At 42.5% G+C, this 14,717-nt stretch overlaps 1 protein-coding gene across 1 annotated transcript; it reads right to left on the reverse strand.

Moving 5' to 3' along the window:
* Positions 1-8,081: 8,081 nt before the first annotated feature.
* Positions 8,082-14,379, reverse strand: LOC123440949 (carbon catabolite-derepressing protein kinase-like). Its single transcript, XM_045117487.1, has 11 exons — positions 14,081-14,379; positions 12,966-13,154; positions 12,476-12,669; positions 10,949-11,131; positions 10,729-10,860; positions 10,421-10,606; positions 9,483-9,572; positions 9,324-9,407; positions 9,097-9,237; positions 8,786-9,019; positions 8,082-8,386 (listed from the first exon to the last, which is right to left on the reverse strand). Exons 2-11 carry the CDS (start codon positions 13,147-13,149, stop codon positions 8,273-8,275), a joined length of 1,542 nt encoding a protein of 513 aa, XP_044973422.1. The 5' UTR covers positions 13,150-13,154; positions 14,081-14,379; the 3' UTR covers positions 8,082-8,272.
* Positions 14,380-14,717: the final 338 nt, after the last annotated feature.

The raw sequence follows: 14,717 nt of genomic DNA on the forward strand, positions 1-14,717 counted from the left end.
AAGTTTTGTTTGGACCATTTTTTTTGGGCACTAAAGTTAGTTTGGACAGCAAAAAGGCCGAGGCCCAAACAAGAAATAGACTAAGAAGGTTTGGGCCTAAAAAAAGAGTAGGCCAAGGCCCAAACAAGAATTTGTCTAAAAAGGCTTGGGCCTAAAAAAGAGTAGGCCAAGGCCCAAACAAGAACTGGACTAAAAAGAGTAGGTCAAGGCCCAAAAGAAAAGTGGACTAATAAAAAACCTGCTTAGTAAAAGATTCTATCCCAGAAAATAAAAGGCCAAATTATTGGGCCCGGCCCATGTAGACGACCGGAATGGACCGGGCTGAATCTTATTTACGACCTTTTCATTTGGTTATAATTCTGCCACGTCAGCCTGCCACGGTGGCTCTGACGTGGTGTGGGCAGATTGCTAGTGACCAAATCATTTGGTCGTTAAACCTACGACCTTCTGTTTGGTCATAAAATCCCAAGACCAATCCAGAAAAAAGGTCGTTATAGTTCACTAAAGACCCTCAGCTTTAGACCTTTTGTTTTTGGTCATAAAAAGGTCACAAATGGAAATCAATGACCATTCAGTGACCAATATTGAAGGTCGTTAGTTGACATATTTCTTGTAGTGCAATTTAGTGCAAAACAAGAATTAAAAAGTGCCCAAAACAAATAAATGGGAAAATAGGGGGCAGCAAAATAGCCCCATCCAATTTAATGCAAAACCCGAAACCCTAAAAAGTGCTAAAAAAGCAGCGAAGAAATAGCATCGGTTCGTAATACAAACCGGAACTAATACCCCTCCCCCTCGCTCCCAGCCCCGCCACGTGGATGGTCATTAGCCCCGGTTCGGGGCCGAATCGGGGCTAGCATTATGTAATGCCCCAGATGTAACCCTTGCCATATTTGGAACCCTTTCCTAATTTGGATCATGATTTCAATACTATGGAGTTATCATTTCATGTGGTCATTTCATGTCATCACCTTTGCATCGTGCCATTCATTGCATTCATGTCATTTCCTTTGTGTTGTTGTTGTTGTTTGATCCATGATGAGTGCAAGTGTGTTGTTTGATGTGGTGATTGCCAAACTATGGTTTCAAACAATGTTGTTTTCAAACTAGGTCTCACCCCCCCTTCTCCATGATTATTTGTGCCCATGTTTTAAATTGTTAAAACCTGTTTTAAAAATGTTGTTATTTTAGTGTGTTACCTTGTGATTGAGGGGTATTGTTTTGGGGTTTTTAAAACTTCAGTGAAATGGGGTTTTTATCTACAAAACAACATAGGATATTCTGTTTTGCATTTAATTTAGTTGCTTCAAAAATCAGTTTTATATTTTATTTAAATAGGGCATAATTCCCTTATACCCTAGGTATTTTTTTATTTTGTTTTCTTCAAACCCCTGTGCAACTGTGTGTATTTTGATTGAAGGTGTTATTTGAAATAGGAAAACCCCTTTTGTTTATTTCAGAGAGGCCAGATGAGGGCTCCCCCTTTCTCCCTGGCCCAACTCCTTCTATCCCCCGTGCCAAGCCCATCTCGCGACCGTCTTCTTCCCCTTTCCAGCGAGGCTGCAAGGCCCCACTCGCAAGTGGCACTACCCTCCACCTTTTTCCTCCCGCGGCTCCCTCCTCCCCTGCTCGTGCAGGCACATGCGCACCGGGCACCACTCCACCCTCCTCCTCCTTTATATACTCCCTTGGCGTCCGTGCATAGGGTTCCTCCCTCGCGCCGCCACCCTCTCCTCCATCTCTTTCCTTTCTTCCTCTCAGGTAGGGTTCTGTGAAGGAGAGACCAGAGAGAGTTGCAGAAAGAGAGAGAATGGCGTCGCCGTCTACGCCGCGTCTCCATCGTCTCCGGCGTCGTCGGAGATGTCCGTGAGCTCGGGGGGGTCTCCCCGCGTTCCATTCCCGGCGCTAGAAGCCCCGGAGGACCACAACAGCGACGGCCACCTCCCCTTCTTCCTCATCGTCGTGCTACTCCGCCGCGGCCATCCCGCTTCTTCTCTGGGGGCATCCCCAAGCGCTTCTTCCCCTACGACGGCCCCGTTGGCCTCCTGTGTGAGCGCATCTTCTCCCACTTCCTTTTATCATCGCGTCGTAGCCTGCCGTCCCGCGTAGATCGCCGGAGCACCGCCAGAGACTCCCCTGTTCCTGTGCGTTGTGTGCGTGCAGTTAGATGCGAGGGGGATGCTTAAAAGAGCAACTCCCCCCTCTCTGTTAAGAATCGATTGCGTAGCAAAGTGGTAAGGGGCGCGTTGTTGCTTCGGCAGGTTGTGGGTTCGATCCCCGCGAGGCCCCTTTTGTTTTTCCTTAGTTTTTCCCTGTGCAGCGCTACAGAGGAGGCTCACCTTCTCTGTTGCCCCTCTCTGGTCAGATCCAGTGATGTAGCGTAGTGGTGTGTGCTTGTGTTTTGGATTCTAGGTTGTTTTTCGAGCTAGCTTTGTGCCTAGATGTTTCATGCAAGTACCCATGTATTATATATGCTTTTGGGGTAGAATCATCCCAGGAATCCATTGGTGGAATCAGATTTCACTTTAGAGCAACTTCATAAAACTGTCATTTTCTGCCATGATGCCATCTTTAGTGCTTTGTATTATGTGTGGCCTTGATCCTATGAGGATGAATCCTTGATGTGGCAGTAGTGGGTGAACCCCTTTACAATATGGGGTCTTTGTTTTGTTCATAGGAATTTGTATGCACCTTATGTGCCTTGTCAAAGTTGACACTTGGCTGAAACTGACAGCTTTGTGAAAATCTGAGATCTTCACTAAGTGTGAGAATCTGCTGTTATTTTCTTCCCTTGTTGTTTTAGTTGCAAAGGCTCATGTGTTGGGAATCAGCCCATCAACAAACTAAAGTTTGTGAGATTTTGTGTTTGTCTAGCTCCCTGTTAAATTTCATGCTTATTCACTTCCCGTAGATATCATTTTGGAGGCTGCCAAAATGCTTCAGAGCATAAGCAGCTGGTGAAAATCTGAGATTTTCACTAAGTCCGAGAATCTGAATTTTTTTCCAAGTTAGTGCGTGTAGATCTGCTAATGTGTGGCACCTTTGTATTAACTTATTGTACAGGCTTGTAGATATTTTGAATGGCTTTTGACTCATATCTTGTTTGGCTCATTTGGATGGCTGTAGATACTTTAAATGTTGTGGACAAACTGCTATAATGCTGTTAAAAACAGATTGCATGTTTTAGTTGATTTGAAGCTTGTGTGGGCATTGTTGATGGTGTGGTGTGTTCCTATGCACCACCCCACTTATATTTGGTTGTTTGATCATGTGGCAACCTGGTAACCCCACAGGAGTGTCATTGGAGTGTGTTTGTGGTTGATTTGAACCGTAGGTCTCCATATCTTGTTTTGTAGTTTCTGGTTGATCCGTAGCTCCGTTCGCTACGTTCTTTATATGTTTTTGCATCGTTTTCTCGTGATGCACATGTTCATGCCATCTTAATGCATGCCAAGATAACTTAATATGAAGTTCTGTCCAGAATTCTATTAACTCAACTAATGCATATGAAAGTGACTAGAATAGTGATGCATGCTTCCTTCTTCACACATGCATCATATTGTTTGTTGCATCATGTTGTGTTGGTGTTCATTGGCTGTTATTTTATCTTGGGTAGCATCGGTATCGGAGAGCGAGTACGTGGATTCTGGAGAGTACGTGCAGGAAGATCAAGAGCAGTTCCAGGCTGAAAAATTCACATGCAAGATGACCGTGACCTTGATACCGTATCTAGCTTTGTTATGCTTAGAATCATGTTTCCTTCGATACATGCTCGCTGCCTACCACTTGATATAAATGCGTCCTGACATTGCCATAAAACCCAAACACCTTCCTCTCCTAGCAAATGTTGTTTGGCTAAGTAGGCTTGCTCAACCTCTAATGATTAGCTTTGCTAGTTGCAGGTGCCAGTTGTCTCATGTGATAACATGAGTATTTTGATATCATTATGTTTAAACTGCTATTTAATTAATGCACCTATATACTTGGTAAATGACGGAAGGCCTAGACTTTTGCCGGGTGTTTTGTTCCGTTATTGCTGCCTTAGTATGGGAAGTAGTACACTTCAACAGAAGGGCCAACGACAAAAATCTAGTAGGGGAACTAGTACCGCATCTAGTGGATGGGGGTGTCTCAATCCTATAGTATGCGGATGATACGATTATCTTTATGGATCATGATCTAGACAAAGCCAAAAACATGAAACTCATTTTATGTTTATTTGAACAACTGTCTGGTTTGAAGATTAACTTCAACAGAAGTGAATTATTCTGCTTTGGAAAGGCCAAAGTTGAACAACACACTTACAACCAACTGTTTGGTTGCGAGAGTGGGAACTTACCATTTACCTATTTAGTTATTCCTATTCACCACTGGAAGCTAACAACTAAGGAGTGGAAGTGTATTGAGGATAGATTTGAAAAAAAGCTAAGTCGCTGGAAAGGAAAGCTTTTATCCTATGGAGGACGCTTAGTACTTGTTAATTCGGTATTAACAAGTATACCCATGTTCCTTCTTTCCTTCTTCGAGATATCGGTTGGGATACGGAAAAGGTTGGATTTCTATCGGTCCCGTTTTTTCTAGCAGAGTGACGAGGTCAAGACAAAATATAGGCTTACTAAATGGGACATTATATGCAGACCGAGGGAGCAAGGGGGTTTAGGGATTGAGAATTTAGAGGTTAAAAACAGGTCTTTGCTAAGCAAATGGCTGTTCAGAATCTCAGTGGAAACCCAAGGCATGTGGGAACAAATTCTGAGGAATAAGTACTTGCAAAATAAGACATTAGCTCAGGCGAACGTAAGACCAAATGACTCTCCTTTCTAAAAAGGATTGATGCGGTCTAAAAATGCCTTTTTCCACCGTACTAGGTTTATCATTGGTAATGGTGAATCAACTAGATTCTGGGAAGATACATGGTTAGGGGAAGTGTTGGGGAACGTTGCATGGGAAACAAAAAAATTACTACGCACACGAAGACCTATCATGATGATGTTCGTCTACGAGAGAAGATTTGGATCTATGTACCCTTGTATATCGCACAACAGGAAGCGTTAAGAAACGAGGTTAATGTAATGGAACATCCTCACGTCCCTCGATCCGCCCCGCGAACCGTCCCACGAACCGTCCCGCGATCCGTCCCACGATCCGCTCCGATCTAGTGCCGAACGGACGGCACCTCCGTGTTCAGCACACCTACAACTCGACGATGATCTCGGCCTTCTTGATCCAGCAAGCAAGACCGAGAAGTAGATGAGTTCTCCGGCAGCGTGACGGCGCTCCGGTGGTGGTGAAGGATCTACTCCTGCAGGGCTCCGCCCGAGCTCCGCAGAAATACGATCTAGAGGTAAAACTATGGTGTCTAGATCTGAGTTGCACGTGGCAAAGTTGTCTCAAATCAGCCCTAAGTCACCACTATGTATAGGAGGGAGGGGGAGGCTTGCCTTGAGGGCCAAACCCTCAAGGGTGCGCCGGCTAGGGAGGAGGAGTCCTACTCCAATCCTAGTCCAACTAGGATTGGAAAGTGGATTCCTTCTCTCCCCTTCCACCTTTCTTTTTTTTCTTTGTTTTTCTTTCTCTAGCGCATAGGCCTTCTTGGGCTGTTCCACCAGCTGACTAAGGGCTGGTGCGCCACCCATAAGTCCTTTGGGCTTCCCCCGGGAGGGTTGCTCTCCTCCCGGTGAACTTCCGGAACCCATTCGTCACTCCCGGTACATTCCCGGTAATGCCCGAAAAACTTTCTGGTAACCAAATGAAGTCATCCTATATATCAATCTTCGTCTCCGGACCATTCTGAAAACCCTCGTGATGTCCGTGATCTCATCCGGGACTCCAAACAACATTTGGTAACCACACATATAACTCAACTATACTAAAACATCGTCGAACCTTAAGTGTGCAGACCCTGCGGGTTCGAGAACTATGTAGACATGCCCCGAGGCACTCCTCGGTCAATATCCAATAGCGGGACCTGGATGCTCATATTGGATCCTACATATTCTCTGAAGATCTTATCGGTTGAACCTGAGTGTCAAGGATTCATATAATCCAGTATGTCATTCCCTTTGTCCTTCGGTATGTTACTTGCCCGAGATTCGATCGTCGGTATCCGCATACCTATTTCAATCTCGTTACCGGCAAGTCTCTTTACTCGTTCTGTAATACAAAATCCCGTGACTTACACTTAGTCACATTGCTTGCAAGGCTTGTGTGTGATGTTGTATTACCGAGTGGGCCCCGAGATACCTCTCCGTCACACGGAGTAACAAATCCAAGTCTTGATCCATACTAACTCAACGGACGCCTTCAGAGATACCTATAGAGCACCTTTATAGTCACCCAGTTACGTTGTGACGTTTGATGCACACAAAGTATTCCTCCAATGCCAGTGAGTTATATGATCTCATGGTCATAGGAACAAATACTTGACACGCAGAAAACTATAGCAATAAACGATACGATCAATATGCTACGTTCATAGTTTGGGTCTAGTCCATCACATGATTCTCCTAATGATGTGATCCAGTTATCAAGCAACAACACTTTGCACATAGTCAGAAAACCTTGACTATCCTTGATCAACTGGCTAGCCAACTAGAGCCTTGCTAGGGACATTGTTGTGTCTATGTATCCACACATGTATCTATGTTTTCATTCAATACAATTATAGCATGGATAATAAACGATTATATTTAAACAGGAAATATAATAATAACTATTTATCATTGCCTCTAGGGCATATTTCCAACAGGAAGCGCCCTTAGCCCTGCAATATCCGCAGTTATACAATATTGTCCAACATCGACAAGCGTCCGTTGCGAAAATATTGAGCGAGATGCCTCTAAATATTCAGTTTCGTAGATCCTTGATCGACGACAGAAGGGCCAGTTGGCTTCACCTAGTCCGAAGGTTAATGGTTATCAAGCTATCGGATACACCAGATACTATTCAATGAAAGTTGACTAAGAATGGAGCTTTTACTGTAAAATCTATGTATCTGCATCTCATAGATTCGGTGCCGATCCAAAAATATCCAAGCATATATGGAAGGTCAAAGTACCGTTGAGAATAAAGATCTTCATGTGGTTTGTCCACAAGGGAGTTGTTCTAACGAAGGACAATTTGCCCAAACGTAATTGGAAAGGCAGCCAACGATGCAACTTCTGTCATAACAAAGAAACTATTAAGCACCTCTCGCTTGCCCTTTGGCTAAACTTCTATGGCGTTCGATTCACATTGCCTTCAATATCAGCCCCCTAACAGTATTAACACGTTATTTGAGACGTGGGTAGAGGGAGTTGATGTTTTTTTGGCAAAGCTTACTCGTGTGGGAACCTGTGCATTGCTGTGGGCTATATGGAACTACATGAATGATTTAGTATTTAACAGATGCAACTCTATCAATTTTTTGCAGGTTATCTTCAGGGCTACTGTCTTGATCCGCACGTGGTTATTACTCACTCCTGCGGAAGCCAGGGAGCCTTTGGTTACTGGGTGTGCCCGCTGAAAGATGGTAGCTCAGGGTATCTTCAGCCGGTTTGGATGGCGATATAACAATAGGATAGGTGGCTAGTCATCTAGTTCTATTATCATAGCCGGTTGGGGAGCGTATGGCGCTTTGCATCTTTCATTTGTTTGTCTCAGATTGCTGTACTCGGCTCGAACTATTTTTACCTTATTCAATTAAGAGGCTGCATGCATCACTCGATGCACAGGCCGGGACGATGCCTCCTTTTCTAAAAAAAATGAAAGCAAATGATATTCCACTACTACAGTATTGCACTTTTTCTAGTTTCTTTAGCGGTTGCGATGATTGCAGATACACGCAGCATCACCATGTTCAACAGCAAGGCAAATAGAAGCTACATCTTGCAATAATATCACAAAAGCTTGTGTTTCAGCATCACCACCAGCAGCCGTGCAGCCTGCAGAATCAGAAAAGGTTCACCGTACCACAACATATTTACCATATAAGTTAACGACCACTTAACCTTTTGGTGCTTGACACAGGACTAGTCACTCAAACAACATGGTTCGCTGTCAGGGACTGGGTAGAAGGAAGATGAAACACGCCGCCGCCTATATATTTACACAACATCACTTATTCACTATTGCGGCGATGAACCGCACCACACATACGGGACAGTCATAAGTTCTGATATTCTCCACTCAACCATAACAAGCATTATAGAACCCTAAGGTTGGTAAGATGAACCGCACCACACATATGGGACAGTCGTAAGTTCTGATATTCTCCACTCAACCATAACAAGCATTATAGAACCCTAAGGTTGGTAAGGAACGCCCCACAAAATTCCAGGAAAAGGAGCTGAGGTCCAGTAACTCTCTGGATATCTAGCAGGTACTTGTTATCCTTGGTCTTGTAAAGCTGTAGAAAAAAAATTGAGAGCCAAATAGACAGCATATATATACCATCCATGCCAATTATAACACCTGAAGCATATACTATATGACCAACCAATACCATGCAGCCTTAAAACTTGGGAAGTTATTTGTTTTATTAATACGAATCAGTAGACCATACTTGTTGGCAACAGCAGACACATGTTGGACATTATAATTATTATTTTTCGAAAAGGAGGTTATCCCTCGGCCTCTACATCAGAACGATGCATGCGGCCACTGCTGGACATTATAATGGTCACTTGGTAACAATGATGAACCGAATATAGTGGCTAGTCTTTGCGACATTGAGTAGAAAATCGAGCATTTTTCTTGTTATTTCAAAAGAATACGTTAGTAGTATGTAGAAAGTGAGATTGCACACCTGGATTTCAAACTTGACTACGGCGGGTAGCCTCCCATCAGCATTGCCATTATCCATGATGGTAGAGTCATCAACAAAGTTGTGGTTGGAATCTAACAACATATCGCTGACCTGAGGAAACCCAGGGCACCACCTGCATTTCATGTTGTAGAGTCCATTCTTCTTCCAGCAGACATTTAATTCCTTAAGTGCCTTTAGAACCTCAATCATTATATCACGAGGGTGAGCTCCGGACTGCTGGATAAGTGATGCATTAGCTCAACAGCTGGATGTGCAAAAGAAAGTGAATTAATGTGGACGATGTGCAAGACCTGCAACCCAATAGCCCATTTCCTTTGTACAGGGTAATATGGCCGTAAGCCACCACCTTGAGAATCATTGATTCCTGGAAGATAATTCCTGGTACTTGGGCTTGCCGATTCCGATAAGGTAAACTCATTAAAACTCCTATCCTAGAGAACCATCCATTCAGAAAGTTAATAGTGCTTAAACCTTTAATGCCTTAAACAAGTCACATATGATGCAAATGTGGACTAACCATGAGATGTTGGTGGTCAGCCCCCAAATAGCCACTAGTAGATCGGAACCGATTGTCCAAGAGCAAGTAATATGCAACAGTTTCCTGGAAAACATTAATTGTCTATAGTCAGTTATGAAAACTGAATGGAATGAACCACCGATTTTTGTTTGAATATACCTCATTTTGCAGCCTATTCCACAGCGATTCACACACATGATCTTTATCATATCCTAGGTTGACAACCTCTCGGAGGATATCTTCATCAATCTTCAGAAATGAACATATATCAAATCAGCATATCATTGCCATAGAAACGACATTAGAGAGCTTGTTACTTGCGCTGATCCATATTAGTTGTCGCTGATTTACTATAACTTTACACTAAATCTCATCATTTAGTATAACTTTATACTAAATCTCATAATTTAGTATAACTTTATACTAAATCAGCGACAATTAATATGAATTGGACATAGTAGTTTTTTTATATAAATAAAAAGGCATTGCAAGGTGACTTGATGTGCTACCTTTTCATCTCGTGATGACTACCAATAGTAAGGAATTATCCCATAATTTTATATCGTTACATGACATTTAACTTTCATAATCTCTACCCACAAGAAAGTTCTTTTCATGATATTTGAGCCACAGCTGATGGATAGCTTTGTTGTTTGACTAGTTTTTTTCTCTCTCGAGTAACCAGCAGAATCACTGCCTATCAGTTAAGCATTAGAGTTCGTTTTACGGTTAATCATGTGCATGACAAAGATGACGGTATGTAGACTACTCGCCAAATAAAAGTTTATACAAGCTATGAAGGTGGATATCTGAGAACAGAGCATCGCACTGTCGGCGTTCTCTTCTTTATAAAAAATGAATTGCATGTTCGACAAAGAAGAACCTTTGAGCCACAAGTTTGACCGTTCCTTTCTACAATACTTTGTTTGCAAATGTTACATTAAGATTATACCCATACAAATAGCATTTTATGTCAAAAGTATCGATGTTAGTTTTCCTACGATCCATCCAAGATCCTGTATGTATTAGTGGACAAAGGCTGAAAAGTTTTACTGTGCACGTATGATAGTCGCTTGAAATGTGAAATAGTCGGTTACCATTTTGGCTTGCTGCTCCTTATATGGGGGAGGTACTGCCAGGTAGCAAGGAAGGTGATTCTTAAACCATGGGTGGACTCGAATTTCATGAATTGTGATCCTCTTCATTGGATCAATATTAAGCAATTTTGGGATCAAATCCCTTGCAGAATCAGATAAATAGCTTGGAAGGATATAAGTACCTCCCTGGAACACCAAACAAGGAGCGTCAAATATCTAGACAGTAAATAACTGCTAAAATGCAACTAATCTACAAAAGGTATACACTTGTCTCAGATCCAAATTAATCTACATATGTGCTGTCTCACCTTTATCTTTCTGAACAGGCTAGGAATATTGTCATCATCAAATGGAACAGAGCCACAAAGAAGAGCATAAAGTATCACCCCACAGCTCCAAACATCAACCTCAGGTCCAGCGTATAATTTACTTGAGATAATCTGTGCAGAAACACTCACTAAGCTATTAAAGCAGATGATGCATGTGAAGCGCGAGGATAAAGACTGAACTATACAGATAAGTGAATACCTCTGGTGCAGCATAGTTTAGACTCCCACAGCTAGTCTTCAGAAAATGGCCATCACGCATGACATTACTTAACCCAAAGTCAGCAAGTTTCACATTATATTTGGAATCAAGTAACAGGTTTTCTGGCTTTAGATCACGATGAACAACCATTATTCTGTGGCAGTATTCAACACCAGCTAAAATCTGTTCAAGAAAATATTAATTGAATAATTAATGAGACAAAACCTCAATATGCATTCAGTGAATCAGGAAGAACCCTTCAAGTTACAGATTCACCTTCAGAAGGATATACCATCTCTTTTTGTTTTAAAAGGACAATTTAATTTAAGCACTAAGACTAAGACAATCAAGGCATGAAGAATAAGATGTACTCCCTCCGTACAGAAATATAAGAATGTTTAGATCACTAAAGTAGTTATCTAAATGATCTTATATTTCTTTACAGAGGGAGTAATTTAAAATAACTGGTTTAATTACTGATACTATGATAACCAATGCGTCAAAAGATGAAGATACCCGAGTGATACAAAAACAATCGAGGCATCAAGAACATGTTAACTTCTTGATCAGTTCAACCCAAAAGACAAAGCAATTACCTTGGAAACCTTGCAGCTCTATGTGGTACAGATCATGAGCTAAAAGGTTTTATTTTTTCAGTAACTGTCCGGTTACCGGAAATTTCTTTGAGCCCCAAAAACTCGATACCACTTAAAATTTTCAATTCCTTTCAATTCAAATGTCAAGAGGGTCATATGCATGGGCAACCATAAAACGTCAAGATGGCGGCGCGTGACTGCTAGACGTCAGCAAATCAACTCCGTGTTTTTTGTAAGCTTTAGTTTTAGTGCATAAAACATATCAGCAATGGTTCCGGTGATAAATAGTCGAATCCGGCCCGTTGGTTATCGGCAAGGAATGAAACGTACTGATCACCGGACCAGCAACAACTTAGCTTTTACTATATATGTGTTAAATATAGGCCTCGTAGTCTGCTTTTAGCTACGCCGGATATGGCAGTTTTGTTTTCATTTCATCTTTGTTTTGATTTTTGAGCTTCAAAGATTGCTGGATCTAAGACATTCTTTTGAACCTATTTTAATAGATGGCTGCATGCATCGATTGATGCAGAGGCCGGGGGCTAAGTTCCTCCTTTTCCAAAAAAAATATATGTGTTAAATATAATACATTTGTATGCTAGAAGTTTTTGAATTGGAAATTCGTTTGAAAATTTTGTGCGAAATAATCCTTATATTCAGAGATTTTATGGAAAACGGCTTTTCCGGGGCCCTCCCGAAAAGATGGTATCCAGAAAACAAATCCTTTGGTAAAACTTAGTCAATGAATGCAAACCGAGCAAATTGATCATGATTTGTATAGCAGGCAGGTGAGGAATGTGGACAGTGGACAATTTTCCAATATGTCCATACATTTCACGATGAAAATACTACGATCAGTGAATTTCATTAATGAACACCTATTGTTATTCCCAAAAAATGTGTTCCCACATGCCAAGATCAGAAAAGGCACCTGCTGGAAGATTCGACGAGCCTCATCCTCCTGTAACCGGCCATTCTCAATAATGTAGTCCAATAGCTCGCCATTATTGCAATATTCCATCACAACGAATATATCCTTAGGTGTCTCTATGACCTCATAAACCCGGATGATATGAGGGTGAATGAAGTCAATGAACAATCTCATTATCTTGATTTCTCTATTTGCTGGAAACAAGATATGAGAAAACAATTGAAGTAAAGCATTAGACATTGAGCCTATGAAGAAATTGCAGCTGAAAATTCTGCTAATTAACTCGCAGCAGGAACACATGGTGAAATTTCTTCTTAACCAAACCTGAAAGTCTCCTAGACCAATGTACTTTATCTCGACTAATTGATTAACAAGGAACAAGGATCACACCCACAAGTTTTACCGGCACTGAAAGAAGATAACTCGATAGATTGAACAAGCAAGCCGAATGTATCCTGGACTAGTAGTGTACAAGGAGAAGGAGGCACACCTTTCTCTTCCATTTCCATAGTTTCCATTTTACGACGGTTCAGAATCTTTATAGCAACTCTCTGTCCCGTAAGCTTATGCTCTGCAACCTTCACATCTCCAAATGTTCCTAAACCTAATGTTTTGCCTAGATTGTAGTTCTTTAACACTTCAGAATGTCCACCTCCTCTGTTGTTCCCATCCATATTCACTGTGTCAAAACAAGAGAAACGATATGTGTGATTCAGCAAACAGTTTTACAGTTCGAGGTCGGACACAATATTGATGCACCCCTTTGAACTGGTGAAACATATGCGTCAAGATGCTAGCTACGCGCGCTGAATATACTGATCATGAATAATATGAAATATTTGCAGCATGCCACTTGTTAAAGGCCAGCCTTGAGTGTGAAATGAGTGGGCTGGCCATAAAAGACAGCTATGGGACATGAATGGCAAGGTCAAGTGTGGCCAATGGTCAACGAAATTGGTGAAGTTCCCTTGCCAAATTTGGGCAAAGTTTTCTTGAAAAGGTTCACAAATTAATAGTAGCATGACTAGACATGTAGTATGTGTGGTAAGCATGGAAGAGACATACGAGAGATGCAGTCATCCAACAACTGAGCTGAAAAAACAACGGAATGAACTAAAACATGAATGTGCTACTAGTCGTACTACTCAATCATGAATGTGCAGTCTTGTACACATATCTTCAGGATCAGAATCCCTCGGGCTGTAGGTAGGAGATCTTTTTGACCAAACATAGAGTAAATTTGGGGAAAGTGAGATCGATCGGCCGACCAACCGATCAATCAATAAACCAACTAATTAACCGATTAGTCAGTAATCAAGACTTTCATCTCCGAGCATGATGATGAAGTGAATGTTCGCCCACGGCAAAGATGTGCTCAGTTGGAGGGAAGAAGCAGGAGCAGAGCAGAGAAGATGAGCACACAAAAGAAACTACTCGTAGTAAATTCCTCACTTGACCCAAAAGCCGAATGGACAAGCAGGACTCCCTCAGAACACCACCCAAACAGCTATCTACCAAGCCAAGCAAGCAAGCAACGACGACGCAGAATCGCTAAGCTCCGGCGATAACTGCAGCAAAGATGAGCAGCGCTGTTGCGTAAGTTACCTGGCCAAATCCTGTGGACAGAGTGAGGGAGGCAACGAGATCGCCGGCCCAGTGCAGCGGAGGAGGCCTCCAACTTGAATCGGCAGAGGGTTTGGGGGTCGATCGGCCGGTCGCTGTCTACTCCGGGGGTGGGAGGGAGCTATAGGATTCAGGCGAGAGCTGGTTGCTGAGGTGGGGGCGGCGCAAACCGGGGAAAGGGAAAGGGAAAGGCGAGCGTCAGCATCAGCATCGCGCACGCTGACGTTCCTGTTGCTGCGCTTGCGTGCGTCCCGGCCGTTTCTTCCTCTGACGTTTCCATATTTCTCTCCTCCGCCGGTCGTCAGTTTGTTTGGATGGTAGTATGGGAGTAGGATGGACGCGGCGCTAATGCGAATTTATGCATGCATGCATGCGGGGCGGCCGGCGTTGGCGGTGGGTGGGATCCATCGCTGTTACGTGCGCGCCGCGAGGACGTTGGCGCTATATATATTATTGGGTGCATGCGCACGTTGCAGTGTTTTTTCCGAATTTAATCTATCAGTTTACAAGTAACACCGTATCTTTGAAAAGTACTCCCTCTGTTTCAAAATATAAGACCTTTTAGAGATTACATTAGGAGACTACATACGGAATAAAATGAGTGAATTTATATTCTAAA

The sequence above is a fragment of the Hordeum vulgare genome, chromosome 3H (assembly GCF_904849725.1).
Source record: "Hordeum vulgare subsp. vulgare chromosome 3H, MorexV3_pseudomolecules_assembly, whole genome shotgun sequence".
NCBI classification, from domain to species: Eukaryota; Viridiplantae; Streptophyta; class Magnoliopsida; order Poales; family Poaceae; genus Hordeum; species Hordeum vulgare.